Source organism: Struthio camelus, chromosome Z, assembly GCF_040807025.1.
Source record: "Struthio camelus isolate bStrCam1 chromosome Z, bStrCam1.hap1, whole genome shotgun sequence".
Classification (NCBI taxonomy): domain Eukaryota; kingdom Metazoa; phylum Chordata; class Aves; order Struthioniformes; family Struthionidae; genus Struthio; species Struthio camelus.
The window spans coordinates 63,798,024-63,812,336 of record NC_090982.1 but is presented as its reverse complement, the minus strand read 5'-3'; the positions used below and the strand labels follow the sequence as shown (position 1 = coordinate 63,812,336).

The following is a 14,313-nucleotide window of genomic DNA, read 5'->3' as shown; positions in this document are numbered from 1 at the left end:
CTGTGTGTTCAAAGCCATGGTACTGTGAAGTACCGTGCAGTAGGTCCTTCCAAGCTCACTAGACTGGGCTATGCAAAGTGTCCATTGGCTCAAGGTCTCCATTGGCCAGCCCCAGCCCTGAAAGCCCCCTGGCTTCTCCCTGGCTCTGCAAAAGCCAGCTGAGCACTGTACCTGTGACGGCCGGGGCAGCCCTCCAGCCCTGCGCCTGGCGGTAGCTCTGTAACAGTATAGCAGGCTGGAGTCCAGCCGAGTCCCATAGTAGTAGCATAGGATAAGCTACAGGCTACTCCACTCTCTGCTTGCAGCCTTGGTTCTTCAGGGTTGACAAGAGTACGTTTTAGAAACAGTGTCTCTGTAATATAGGTCCTGAAAAGGAAGGTGGTGTTTCTACACAGATATTTTCCAGAACTGCCCTTGAACTTACACATTTTTCAGCTGTTGACAAAATCGCTGTGGCGCGTGGGGTGCAGATCTGCTCCGTGTCCTTCCAGGTTGTGCTCGTGTGGGAATCGCACACGAGTGGTCCCTGACCAACAAACACTACCTCCTGCTACACAGAAAATTCTCCAAACACAACATGAAAAATGAGAAGATTTTCTAGTTCAATCCCCCTTTCATAGCCCGCTGCTGAGAGCAGAAGAGACACTCCCACTTCCTTGATGGTTATGTAACAATCTGAGGATATTTAGCTTCTTGAGAGCTAATAATTCCTTTATCAAAAATGAAAGAAATGTAATAGTGATTCCACTACAGAATGTAGTTTTCCAAATTCAATTTAAGCCTCAACACAGCAGAGGTCCTATTTATTATTCTGAAATGAGGGCAGTTCAAAAAAATCATAAATTCATATTATTCTTAAATGTATCTTTATATACCTATTCAAACCCCCGCAGTGCTGATAAGAAAGTATAATTCACATGTATAACACAGACTAGCACATGTGGATTTAGCAACAATTTATTGGTACTGTGCCTTACTGGGACTGCGTCTCACAACAGGCTCAGTGATAACATGTAATTAAGTTTTACAGTAATAGTGTTTGGGGTGGCGGAGCTCTAATGTATGCCTTTCTAAAATAAGGCATCACTAGATCATCTTCAGTACAAACACAAATTTCAGTGATGTTGCCCTGTTTAAAAAGGGCTAGCAGAAGAGCAAAACCATCATCCCTTTATGCACATGCCTGGCACGCTCCCTGGTATGCAGACACGTGGCCAAGTTCCTCAGCTCGACGTTAAACAGAAGCATCAAATCTTTCTGGAGCAGAAAGACCAAAGGGAGATTTGTGGATCAATACTTCCGACACTAGCAGTACTCCAGTTCAGCACTGCTTTGACAGCAGAAATTAATGTTTCTCTCTTACAGTCAGGCCTGCATTCTCATTTCAGTGCACAAGGGTTTATGAGCCTAATCTAAAACCCACTGAAGTGAAAAGAAATCTTTCCTTCTAATGCAATGCATTTCAGATCAGTCCAAATATTTATTAACAGTACTTACAGTGTTGGGCATAAATTTTTATACCTTCAGAACAGCAATACACCCTCACAAGTGTTGCTGAATCCTGAACTCTTTTACTGTTTTTGTCTAACTCTTAAAATGTACCTGTGTAACTATAAGCATGGAATGATGGTCAGACTATGTGCATACGCTGTGTAACCCTGTTAGCACTTGTACAAAGTCTTAGTTACTATCAACCAAATTAACATCCTTTGCTGAAAAATAATTCACACTGTTTTTAATGTATTTCTAAATGCTAAAACCATCAAGCACAAGCGAAACGCAATAGCGGGAGTTTTCTGTCCTTTCTCTCTCTTTTCTAGTGTATGGTTACAAACGACGATGTCCAGAAAAATGGATGCAACAAGCCTCAAAAATATCGGTTCATCAGAATGGAAAGCCAGACTGACTGCACCGTACTTTCAAAGCCACATGAAGTTACAGTCTGGAACTTCTGGAATTCCAGAATTTGATTCCACTTTGCACCCATCACGCAAATAAAAGATCACGGCAGATGCACCTCTAGACTTTCCAAGGGCAAGAGAATTTGCACCATATATAATAAGGCCTAGCAGCTTAACTGTGGCCTTCAGGATCTGCTTTCCTCACTAACAGAATTTTCTCTCTATGCCAGAACTAGTAAGTCTCGTATAAAGCTTTTTGTTTAGTGTGCATTTTGTTCCATCTGTCCAAACCAGGATCGTCTCTCTAGACATTTCTTCATTCAGTGTGACTTAACGCAGACCAGATTTTGACATTCAAATTGGCACTATTAAGGCTGCTGTGATTGACTCGAAATAGTTTATCCAACTTTCACATAAACAGCAAATACACTTTTTGATGCTGCCCAATCCAAAAGCTGAACTTTAAACAAAAATTGGCAAGAAAACATCAGGGAGTTCTTCAAAATACACTCAAATATTTCTAAGAATGGGTGCATTTCCAAAAAAAAAACATTTTGCCTAGCTCAAATGTTGCAGCAGTACCTGAGTATAATAATAATGCATTACTATAGATAAGGCTTTAGCTTTTCAGGTTAAAACAGCTATTTACTAACATTCAATTGCCTTGGACAAGGCAATTGCTTCTTGCCATAAATGAAAAAGACACCCAAATAATTTCATGTCATTTGTACTCTCCTTAGCACTAGCTGTCCCCTTGGCAATACATGACATCCATGCTGGCGAACCAATCCCACGTGTGGATAGCAGTGATCAGGGTGAGGAGAATGCAGATAAACTCTCCCCAAAGCTGGGATTTTCAGGCTTAGCTTAAAGGTGCGCATTACTCTCTCCAGGCACCAAACCTCGCGCGAGCTGCCTGGCGGATGGACCCTGAGGAACAGGCACTGCTGACACCGCTGACCTGCCTCGCCATCGAGCACCATCTGCTCCGTGCGAGTTTCCAGCCTGCCTGCTGCCTCCTCCTCCGCAGCCTTCAAGATAACACTACCCCCAGTACCCTTTCTGTCTTTCTTTTTCAATTAATCTTGGACCTTTTTCTCACCAGCCTCCACACCTCTACAAAATGCTTTCTTGAGCCAATAGGGCGCTACCCTGCTTTTTTGTTCCTGTCTCTCCCCAGCAGAGTCACAGAAATGGCACTCTAATTGAAATGCCAAAAAGAGCTCTTGCTTAAAATAAATGGTCACAGGATCTTGTTTATCTTGCCTCTGCCATCCTGTCCTAGCCTGCTGCAACACGTAAAGAGCGTTGCTCCTCTGGGACTCAGAGCATGCCTTACACAGCAGGCTAAAGCAGCAAGCACACGGCTAGATGGTATTAAATCATAAATAAAACAGCAGCAGTAGGCACCTCCTCTGAGCATAAAAAGCAGAAGCCCTAATTGTAACACATTTAAGTTCTCTGTTCAGAAGCAAACCCTCTCCCTTAGACGCCTGAAATTCTTCAAGGAGTACAGCTCTTCAGCTGAGCTCAGCAACGAGCCTGGCAGAGCAATCCCCTTCGGCGGAAACTGCCAGAGCAGGCACAGCGTGAAAAACATTGCGCATCCTCCTTCAGATTAATTTTCCCCCAGCATTCACTGGCGTTCCTTGTCACCCCTGGCACACGTGAGCTCAGCCCCTGGGGCAGGAGAGCAGAGAGCTGTACCACCACTTCGAAATACAGTTCCACTGTTAGAACAAGCCAAGGGGAAAATCAGCATCCTATTCCTCTGCTGGCAGGACTCATGTTTAGCCTTCCTACTTCAATGGCCCTGAAACGCTGCACCTTGCTCAGACGATCCTGATGCTAGCGTAGACGATGGGACAGAACAGGGCAGATGGAGAAAAATAGCCATAAGCCTGAAATTAGGAGCATCAAATCCGTAAGTTCAAAGATAAAAGCAGTGAGGGAAAAGTGGTTATCCACAAGAAGGTGAGAAGGTAGATGACAATTTTTGACTGTTCTCTAAGGTCTCAGGCGACAACTTTCCTTTCATCATTGAAACTGCCTACCCAGCAATTTGAGGATTAAAAACATAAGGGATGACTTTTAACACTACTGTCAAGTTCCCTCCTAAGAGTTCTTCATGAGCACCTGTTTGCAGGTGCAGATATTTCCTGACACACCCAGCCTGTGAGTCCAGTGCGAACACGGCAGGCAGGTGGTGTATACTGAAATTTTGCATGACTGATATCAAGACTAGTCTGGGCCTCGTTCATTTTGCAAAAATACAGATTTCTAAGTTTCCGAGTTTTCTTGATTTGAGTATTTAAAGAAAAGAGTTGGCAAATAATAACAGAAGATATCTTCTCCTGCAGGATGTTTCAGGTGTAAAAATTTCTGGACGTTTTTCAAACACACCATCTTGGATTTGGGCTCCGACTGTCCTGGCAAATGATGAAGCGAAGGCATTTGCTAACAAAAAAAGTCATGTATTGCTGTGAGAGATGCGTTTATTTCATACACAGGCTCATCATCAATTTAAAAAAGACAGCTAGTGCTGTCATTTTTTTCACAGGGAAAGTACATTTCCCCCCATCTTAATGCTCATATCTAACAAACCTTTTTTTCTTCATAAGTATTTCTGTGTATATCATGAGGTGCACACTCCACCCGAAGGAGTTGATTTTCTCTCCAGGCGCAGGGTGATTATGTGGCTGGGCACTAACTACAATTACTGACGTTATTGGGGGAGCTGTGCGCATAGCACTCATTAGTGAAAACTAGACACCCCTCCCTGACACCCTCTTCTCCTCCCTGCCCCTAATACTGCGACTGTCAGTTTTGCTGAGAGTCTGAAGCACGGGATTAGCTGTGCTTCACAAACTCGGGCAGCTCCATTCCTGTGCGCAGGCTAAGTACTCCAGCCTTCTCCAGAGCAAAGGCCGGGTGAGCAGCATCCGTAAATTTGTGCCTGATGGTGAACAACACCAGTCCTCTCTCTGCATTGAAGAATAACAGTCTGCCACTGCTGTAATCCAACAGGATGCCGATCCTGGCTGGGTGTTCTGTCACCCGGACATTGCTCATTACACTGGTGTGAAGAAATCTGTAAAGAAAACTGCAGGAAAATGGAAACCAAATTACAGTGAGCATCCTCATTGTCATTTACCAGAAATAACTTATCATTTAATTCCCACCTATTAACAAGTTATTGCATGTAGCAGTGTATCATGTGGCAATAGGGTTTTGCTCAGTACATAACCCTCCTATCTGAGCAAACGTGGCATTACTTCAAAGCCTTGTTTCAGACTGATGTTGAGTTTTTTTAAGGGGCATTATTAAATAAGGTGCATTTATTAAATAAGAGCAGGGTGTCTAAAACTCTTCTATAGTTGTTTTTTCCTTGCTGCTGAAATTTGCAAAAATGAAGCAGACAAGTCCTCTGTGCTGTCATGATTCTTGAAGGTGGCCAGTTCGTCCACATGAAGGACAAGTAACTTCCCAAGCAATTAGACTGACTCAGCTTTACCTAGTTTGTGTAGGACAGCAGCGCATGCACCAAGAAGTATCATTCAGCCCCAGGATATTGCTCTGTGATGTAGCCTCATAGCAAATTCCAATCCTGTAGCTTCTGCAGGCAGAGACAACCGTTTCCCAGTAATGACAGCCCCGAGCAGGTAGCAGTTCTCCCAGGACTGAAGGAAATCTATTTACGGAAAGGTAGACAGGAACATGAGTCTGGTGGTAGACCAACCAAATTGTGATATTTCTTATAATCACATCATGCAGCAGCATCAAAAATTACTAATGAATTAAACTCTGTTCTTCTAATTGCAGATTTTTATCAAAGATGTGAATGTTCTCACTGAAAGTCAGGTCATTTTCATACTGAGATAGACTTATCTTGAGGATTGGAAACTATGAAACTTTACTCAAAAGTATATGAAGCTGGCAAAAGGTGGAAAGGGTAACTTTGGAGCCAAGTAAGATCTACAGATTACGTTTTACCAGGCTTGTTCAAGCTGGAAAGCAAGGCTGTTTTAAGTAGACATAGTGGCTATTGTCCTAGGTGGATTCAGTTGTAACAATGAGAAGGTGCTTAAACCAGTAATACCCCATTTCATTTTAAGAAGCCATAATGAATATGATACAATTATGTACAAATGGATCGCTGTTAGACTGATAGTATGCAAAAAAAAGCAAAACAAAAAAACCCACATGTTTGCAATGGATGGAGCTAGCCTGGTAGATATTAGTCTAATATGCCCTGGCAGCAGTTCCTGAATTCTCTGAAGCCACAAATGCTTTTGAAAACGTTACCAGTAATGCCTTCAGCAGAAAAGCAAAGTAAGAGCACTGATTACTTCTAGTCACAATCAATTCAAAAATAAATCCACAGTTCTGGCCCGCTTGGGGCAGCAACAAGTTGCCTCAAGACTAAAGTGTTCTGAAGGATTAAACAGTGACTACAGGCTAAGGCAAACCCAGTTGTCCCAGTATGTACCTCTGACTATTGCCTTTAACTTTCTGTGGAAGTGCCTCAGTGCAACATCTAACTCTTTCCGGCACCTATATCAGTGCTGCAGCTGGCATTATTGAGGGGGTGTGGTGTCGAAGGAGGGGGTCTATCCCATAATGTCCAGGGATTGCATGATTGAAACAATCTTTTTTTCCTAAAAATTAGTTAACATCAGGTGAAAGCTACACACAGACAAAGGTAGAAGTTAGGGATCCATAGCGAGCTGGCAGCTTAGCTGTGCTTGGCATGCAGCTACTCACCCGGTGAATCGAGCTTTCTCGGGAAGGCATATCACGGTGCCATCGGAGGAGATTTGCAAAGCGGGATGAGCTGTGTCACTCAGTACATGAAATCTAGTTCCTGGTACAATTCACAACAAAGAAACACCAGTTCTGAAACACTGGCAACATTAACTTGAGACGAATCACAAAACGTTAAGTAACAATTACTACCATCTTAGTGGGACAGAGCTGTATTTGCTGGCAAGAGTGACAGAAAGTGCAAAGACTGTTTCAAGTTGCGCCCATCTGAGATGGCAGTCTTCTGGCAGCCAGGCCCAGGGATCGTATCAGGTTATATAATTCAGAAAACTAATTAGGTGATAAAGAAGTCTTTGGTATTAAAGAAGACTGAATCATTTTAAACCAATTGCTTTTTCAAAGTAGCAAAGCTGAATTTTGAAGCTGATTTGGAACCATACATAATTTAACACTATCTATCTGGAAACCTTAACATTTAAAACAGTCATTACATTTTAAAACATACTCTGCTTGGTTCCTCATCCCTGAACCCCAAGTCTGTAAGTGGTTTTTTTTTTTTTTTTTTTTTAAAGATCATGGAATCTTTTCTTAGAATATGCTCTGTCAAACTCAAAGAAACTGAGATCCCTGAAGAATATTTAGCCATTTTGTATCTCTGACAACATTCAACAGCTTTGCTTCTGAGCTCACACCAGTTTTACGTTGACATGAATTTACCGATTTCAAATGAAGTATCCCAGATTGTGCTAACTTTAAGCAGATTAAATCTGGTTCTTTTTTTTCTCAGTAACTTGGTTACTCCGCTATCTGAAAGGTCACTTATAATTTCTGGAGGAAAAGGCCATCTCTGACTGCATTGTCCCTCCATCCCATTGTTTTGCTATCAGAAAATGGTGACCTACCTTTAGTTGAGATGAGAGCAGCTTCACTCTGTTCACTTGCCCCAAATGCGTTGACAGCCCTCAAGTAGAAGAAATAGTTCACGTTAGGCTCCAGGGATACTTTCAGTTCAGGCCTCTTTATTCCAGCAAAAGATCTGCAAATGGAAAAGACACTTACACGTATGAAAACAGAAATCCAAACCAGGAAAGAATAATTTATGCAAACAGCTAAGCCACCTAAGCACATTGTTGACTACTGAAACAACATGTACCACAGGGAAACTCCAAATTTGTTTTCACAGATGACCAGGTTATGTAGGAGCTTTTCCATTTCACCTGCAGCATCCTTCTTACTTTGTCTGATAATTTTTTAGGCCTTTGTTCCTGCACTGCCTTGTCACTCAGTGCAGTCATTTCGTGCAATGCTCACTTTATGTTCATTTTGCAGCATAAGTCATTGCACAAAATGCAAGCAGCTCAGAATCAAATTCTCATCCTCCACCTATAAAATGCCTCCATTTCAAAATGAGCACGCTTATGAAGAAAAAGTGCTCATAGTTAATTCAGCCGCATGGGAGTGAACCTGCTTGCGGTGCTTGTACTATCTTGGTGCACGTTCCAAATCCACGCAAAAGGATGCTTTTATCTGAGACTGCACAGAAGCTGTGCACTTCCTACTGTGAACTCCTTGCTCACAAATTGTTCAGCAACACAGTCTTGGCTTTGTTTCCCTTACTGTGCCGAGCTCTCCGACAGGCTGGTTTTGCAAGAGGCAGCAACAGGGGAACTGCCTTTGCACAGTGCCCTGCTTTGACTAAGTCTATCCTTTGCGATGCCTCAAAAGCTCCGGCCGTCACATCCTCAAGCACTGATGCCTTGACACACTCCAGGAGAATGAGAGTCAGCACCCACTCAATCTGCTTCACAGGCACTTTGAAGTGCCAGTGAAGGTACTCTGGATGGCTAGAAAGATGCTGACTTTATTTTATAGACTGTTGCGAATATGAGAGACTGGCTTAACAAATTCTCATACATGTGATCCTGATTGTCCTTCTTTTTGCCTCATATTATAATGGCTAAGTTAAAGAGCATATACCCATTGCACTGTGTATGAGTAGGTAAACACTGTTTATCTGTACAGTCCAGACAATCTCCCCACAAATATGCTCATAGGAATCTTCAGGGCAAGTATTTAATTCTCGAGTGTAATGCAGGTCTTTTGAGATAACCCCCTGTCAGGTTCAAAGAAGATAACCTCAGTGGTACTGAGACAAGCCGAACGCAGGAGTCTTGCTCTGCTCTCCAGCAAATTCACAAAAGGCAGATATGTAGATACAGCTGTATTTATTCAAACACTGATCAAGACCTAGGGCTCAGGCACAGCACAGCCTCTCTCTGTGGCATGGTACCCTGTGAGCAGGCAGGCAGGTCACAGAAATACCTTCTTGTTTTGCAGGTTTCCTGCAGCAGGCAGATGAAGACTCCTGAGGCAGGGCACCCTCAGCAGTGCCCAGCCCTGAAGCCTGGATGTTGAACGGATGAGGGTCTTGTCTTTAGAGAATGAAAAAGGCGCTTCTTCTTCCACAGGAGGTTGGAAATGGAGCCCAGGAGGCTCTCCCTCCCACAGATAATGCCTCTGTGGGGAGCTAGATTCAGCAAATCACCTTTTCCACCACTAATTACTGTAACCCCGCAGGAGGTGAGGCAGGCAAGTCAGCTGTCAGATAAGATCACTGATACTCATTTATAGTGACTGTTTTTCCCCAGCGGTCCCACCAGAGAGCAGTACAAACTGAAGAATAATCAGTGCTCATCCATTAGGATTTTTCACATGCCTGCCTCTGCTAGCAGATAAAGACAAAATCCCACAGCCTTACATATTCCAGATTCCTGTTAACTCCACGGAGAGCGCCATGTTTAGGAGGACGTCATTCTCGGAGAAGGCCAGGTGCTCCATCTTTCTCATTAGCTTGTGACAGGCATTCTGTACTGACAGCTGTCATTAAAGGTAATTGAAAACATTGAAAAAAAGTGCTAGGTGCTTCTGTGCTCTCTTCAATTTGAAAGAATTTCATAGTGTTTGGGGTTCTGCCTTGATCAGCACCGGGGCCTTGCCACCTTAAAGAATGTGTTACACTAGTGCTAGAATCGGTGCAGTAAATAAGAGAAGAGGGGTTGTCCAAACTTGCTATCGATTACACTGTTTCTCTCTCTCCTGTAAATAACAAAAGCCCTGACCAAGAAGCACTTAAGCAAAGCACTGGGGAACTGAGCAAGGAGGCAAATATAAAGAAAAAGTAAGAGAAAGGAAAATGGGGATGGAAGCAGAGACATGGGAAAAGAAGGGCACCCAAGCTTTGAAGAAAGTTGGCCATACTTCCTAGATAAGTCTGGCCCGCTCTGTTGTTTAATAGCACCACCCGGCCATCTTTGGGGTAAATGTGAAGCAGAGAACACTGGAAAGAAGTTTTGAGCAAACAGTTACAAGTGAGATAAAATGAAGATAAACTAATCCATTCATGCAAAACTACTTGTGTCAACAGGTAGATTAATATATCTTAAGCACAGTAATGTTCCCTACATAGAATCCTCTTCTGTGTCTTCTGGAAAACGCCACACAAGTCAGTGTCCTTTCAGAGAACTTAGATCTTTTTTTCCTCTTTCACTATTAACTGATAACTATTAAATAAAATACAAAATTGCCTCTAAACCTAAGTAGACAGGTAAATGCTGGTGTCTGAGTAGACCTGGCGTAGTCATATCCTGGAGTCTGGATCCCAGAGCCTAGGCATTCAGAAAAGATTTTGGGTTCAGCCAGTTGCAGAATAGGATCAGCCAAAATTCAGACTTAGGTCTCTTCCAAATCTGAAATTCTTCAAATCAGAATTTGGTTGCCCATTTAAATGTGAGAGCAACAGCATACCTCTTCTCAGCTTTCATAGCAACACAGAAAAGTCTAGACTTTAAGCAGATCTGGTCAGTAAAACAGTGATCAGATTTTCCAGAAACGTTCTCTGCTTGATGATCTATTTTAGCCAGCTTTAAGCTTCCTAAGTATAAGAGCCCATCAGTTTTTAGCTACGATTAAAGCTTAAACAACAGTTCTGCAGCTGCCAACTAATGAAACAATATGCTAACAAGAAGGAATTTCATTTGCAACACTTGGTTACTCTGAGCCAGCTCCAAGCTCACAAGAGGCTAAGTGCAAAGAAGAAATAGGTTTTGCTATTGCCTCTCCTTCTGTCTAGAGGATACGCTGAGGGGGAAAAGTGAATACTGAGGGCTCCCCAGGCTCTCAGCAATCACTGTAGTTGGTCATGCTTCAGGTTACTGCTGCAATCAGTAATAAAAATTTAAGGACGAAGAGAAAGCATGAATAGAGCCTTATGGATTACTTAAAGCAATACAGGACAAGCATAGGGAAAGGGAAGGGAAGATGCATTTATAAATTCCTCACTGTGTTCAGGGAAAGCCTGTTCATGTCCAAGTTCTTGTAACAAGCATTGCATCTAGATCTTCCTCGAGTTCACTACCTAAAGTAGTGAACCATGCCATTTTCATCACGGAAGGAAGAGAAATCCAACTGCAATTTTTTTTTTTTTTAAATCAATTTTCTACTTAAAATACACCTGCCTACTTTATAGATGATTGGAAATGCAATAATGCTACTGTCAAAGCAGAGTGCATCCTGGCCCTTAGCCAGAATGTTAGTATTTTCACACTGTCCCCATAACATCTTGGTATCATTACACAAAGTTCAGAGCATAAAGATTCAAGAAACATTTGAAGTTGACTGTTTTATGTATTTCCTCTTAATCCCTCACTTTATGGAGGAGAATTCATAGAGGAATCTGTAAGTCTCAAAATCCAGTCTCCAAAGTTCAGGTACTTGCTGTTTAAACCAGAGCAGGAAGAAGTTGCCTGTTTCTTCACCTTTAGATTGTCAAGCAATATTATATCAGCAATTGTCTGTAAGACTTGTGATTTAGCTGGTTTTAGGGAAATCTGATGCTGTGTTTTGAAGTACATTTCTATCATCAGCGTTCTCATCTAATTTCAAGAACACAACATTTAGAGGATATTTTTTAATATGGCATGAACCCAGCAAATGATACGTGTCATAGTGTTTCAGAAGGCGCCCCCCCCCCTCCCCCCACATTGTAATTGTTATTTCCTCTCTCCAGCATCCCACCGAAACCGCACCTCTATACCTACGCTGATACTACTGATGTCGAGAACTGAAAGCAGGCAGGCTTTTCAAGATATGTGTAGAAGCACAGAGACGGGCAGGAAAAAGCTCTTGAAACTAAAAATAAGGAACAAGCTGCTCCAAGTTCCTTTCCAGCTGTGCCACATCCTTCCTTTCCTCTTGTCTGTCCCAGTCACATAATTCCGGCTGCTAGGGGCTTAGAGCACCAAAGCACCATCTGCAGTGCTCCTCATTGCTATCTTAGATGGCAAACTCAGCAGAAAAGAGAGGATGAGGTGCCACTATTTTCCTCACATTGCTTCCTGACCTGGAAGGACAGTCATATGAGTAAAGCAATGGGAGGGAGGTTTGCTCTCCTGTTTCAAGAGTTGGACCTGTTCCATGGGTAGATGGAAAATTTCAGTCTCTAGCAGTGTCAATCTCACCTCAGTGGGGAGGATGACACTCAGTCGGAAGAACCCACACTTCTACTTTTATGAATTCACCACATACTGTACTAATTTCTACCTCCCTGAGTCTTACAGATTTCTCATGATGTGATACATGGTTTCCATCTGAGCAGCCCACACAGCTAATCCCTGGACTACATTTCTCTCAGTTTCCATCTTCCACCCACAGCTCCATTGACTTCTCAACACAAAGAGGCTGAACAGCAAGCACACAGCAGAGCTCTGGAAACTGAAAGAAACATTTCAAAGCCTCCTAATCTGGAAAAAAAATCAGCCCGTGAAGGAGCTTTAAAATCACAGCAGTAGGCAAAGGATTTGTTGTTGCAGAAGATCTAAAATGATCTTATGACAAACCATGTCCCTCAGGGGGCAGGCTGAAAGAGGAAGAAAATCCAGAAGGAAATATAGAAAATCTAGAATCTAGAAAGGCTTTTTATAGATTTTTAGATGGTATCTGGAACGCAAATCTTCATTAAGATTGATTTCTAGAGATTCCTCAAATTCTCCCCCTAGGGAACTGGGACTGCTCCAGCATATGCAAAAGGGTAGAGGCGCCTAACCCACACCAGGGGCTCCTCACACGGTCCCACCTGTTCCCTGGGGGGACACTTCTCTGTTCCTGGTCCCTTGGCACTGTCCCCTTGCTCTTGGTGGGCTCTCAGCAAGATATGTGTGAAAGAAGCTGTGCAGTTTGGGATGGCATTGCTTTCTCCAGGCGAATTTCATGAGGTGACTGATTGTCTCTGCCATTACTTCCCTTGATCTCCTTCCCCCATCTCTGCTTTCCACTGCGGGCTCCATGTTTGCCTGGTCCCCAAGACCAGCTCAGGAAATCTGCTCCCAGTTTCTTCTGGGAGGACAGATTCCAGGCTGGAAGAAACTATAGTGTTTCCAGGCCTAAGTGCTCCTAGGTGGGCATAAAGACACAGTTTTACTCTACCTAATATAGGTACTCAGCATAGCAACTCTAGGCTCTTTCTATATCAAAAAAGACATTCAGGCAGTTCCAGAAAGCAACACAGCCCATCTAAGATCTCACCCACCATCTGGAGTTGTGTGTCTCACTTTATCAGCTACATAAGGAATTGATTTCTAGTTCTAACTTGCCCTTCAGGGGCCTTAGATGGGGGCAATATGGGCATTATGCACCATCTACCAATGGTCTTTTTTTTCCTTGGCTTTGTGCAAAAAATTAAATACAAATCTTAAAAAAAACTCCCTCCTCTCATCCTGTGCTATTATAGAATATATTAAAGGTTAATCTTAGGTGGGTTGCTTTTGAGCAACAGGACAAGGAAAGAGAAGCATTGTTTTGAGGGAAAATCAGTGGTAAAGGGTAGTCTTTGACACTGAGAAAAGAGGTGAGAGCCCTTCTACAAATACCGAAATTTCAACTGAAGCAACTCTGAGAGAATTCATAGTTAGGATTGTCCTGAGTTTTTCACACTTGTCACAGTAAAAGGCCAGCTTCTGCCCATAGAAAGGCCAGAGAAGTCAAATGTGTCTCAGTATAGTTAAAAACATTTTTGATTTTGCACAAGGTCCCTTGGAAAAGAGAGTGGGTCAGGTCCGACAGCTTGTTGCCACAGTTATCCCCACACAAGCAAACTGCCTGGTGTTAATGCCACCTCGCTCACAGATTACAGAAAGCAGCACATTTTCTGTTTCAGATTTGAGAAGAAAAAGCAATTCCAGTTAACAGCAAATAAACTTAAGTGCAAACACACAGTACAGGGTTTGGGAGCAGCTACATTATCCCTGATTGACAGCAACTTTGGCAGCTTGACAGGGACCTGATAGCCTCATAAAATATGCATGAAATGGAGCAGATCATGGCTGCCCTCAGAGAGCAGGAGAGCTGTGCAAGACCCTCCCCCCCCCTTGTTTGCATTATCACAGCACACTGGTGCTGAGTGAAAAAATTCTGCTGAAGTGTTTTATTTCAATTTCTTACTTTTGTAAGGACACGATTGCACTGTCACAGATATCTACTAGAAGTTTGTGAGCTCCTCAGTCCATCTTAACTAATTTTGACTGCAAGGGGTAGAGCTCTACCCTATCTATCGTGTTTCTGTGAAGTTCATATGAGCTGGTGGAAGAAGACCCCC

General features: G+C 42.9%; 1 protein-coding gene across 1 annotated transcript in view; it reads right to left on the bottom strand.

Moving 5' to 3' along the window:
- Positions 1-1,091: 1,091 nt before the first annotated feature.
- Positions 1,092-14,313, bottom strand: part of LOC104152960 (cardiomyopathy-associated protein 5) — a 51,105-nt gene continuing 37,883 nt past the window's right edge. The window contains exons 10-13 of the mRNA XM_068928427.1: positions 7,568-7,701; positions 6,666-6,765; positions 5,416-5,592; positions 1,092-5,004 (exon numbers count right to left, since the gene is read on the bottom strand). Coding sequence (XP_068784528.1) covers positions 4,752-5,004; positions 5,416-5,592; positions 6,666-6,765; positions 7,568-7,701 — 664 coding nt within the window. The 3' untranslated portion in view covers positions 1,092-4,751. The remainder of the gene's footprint in view (positions 5,005-5,415; positions 5,593-6,665; positions 6,766-7,567; positions 7,702-14,313) is intronic.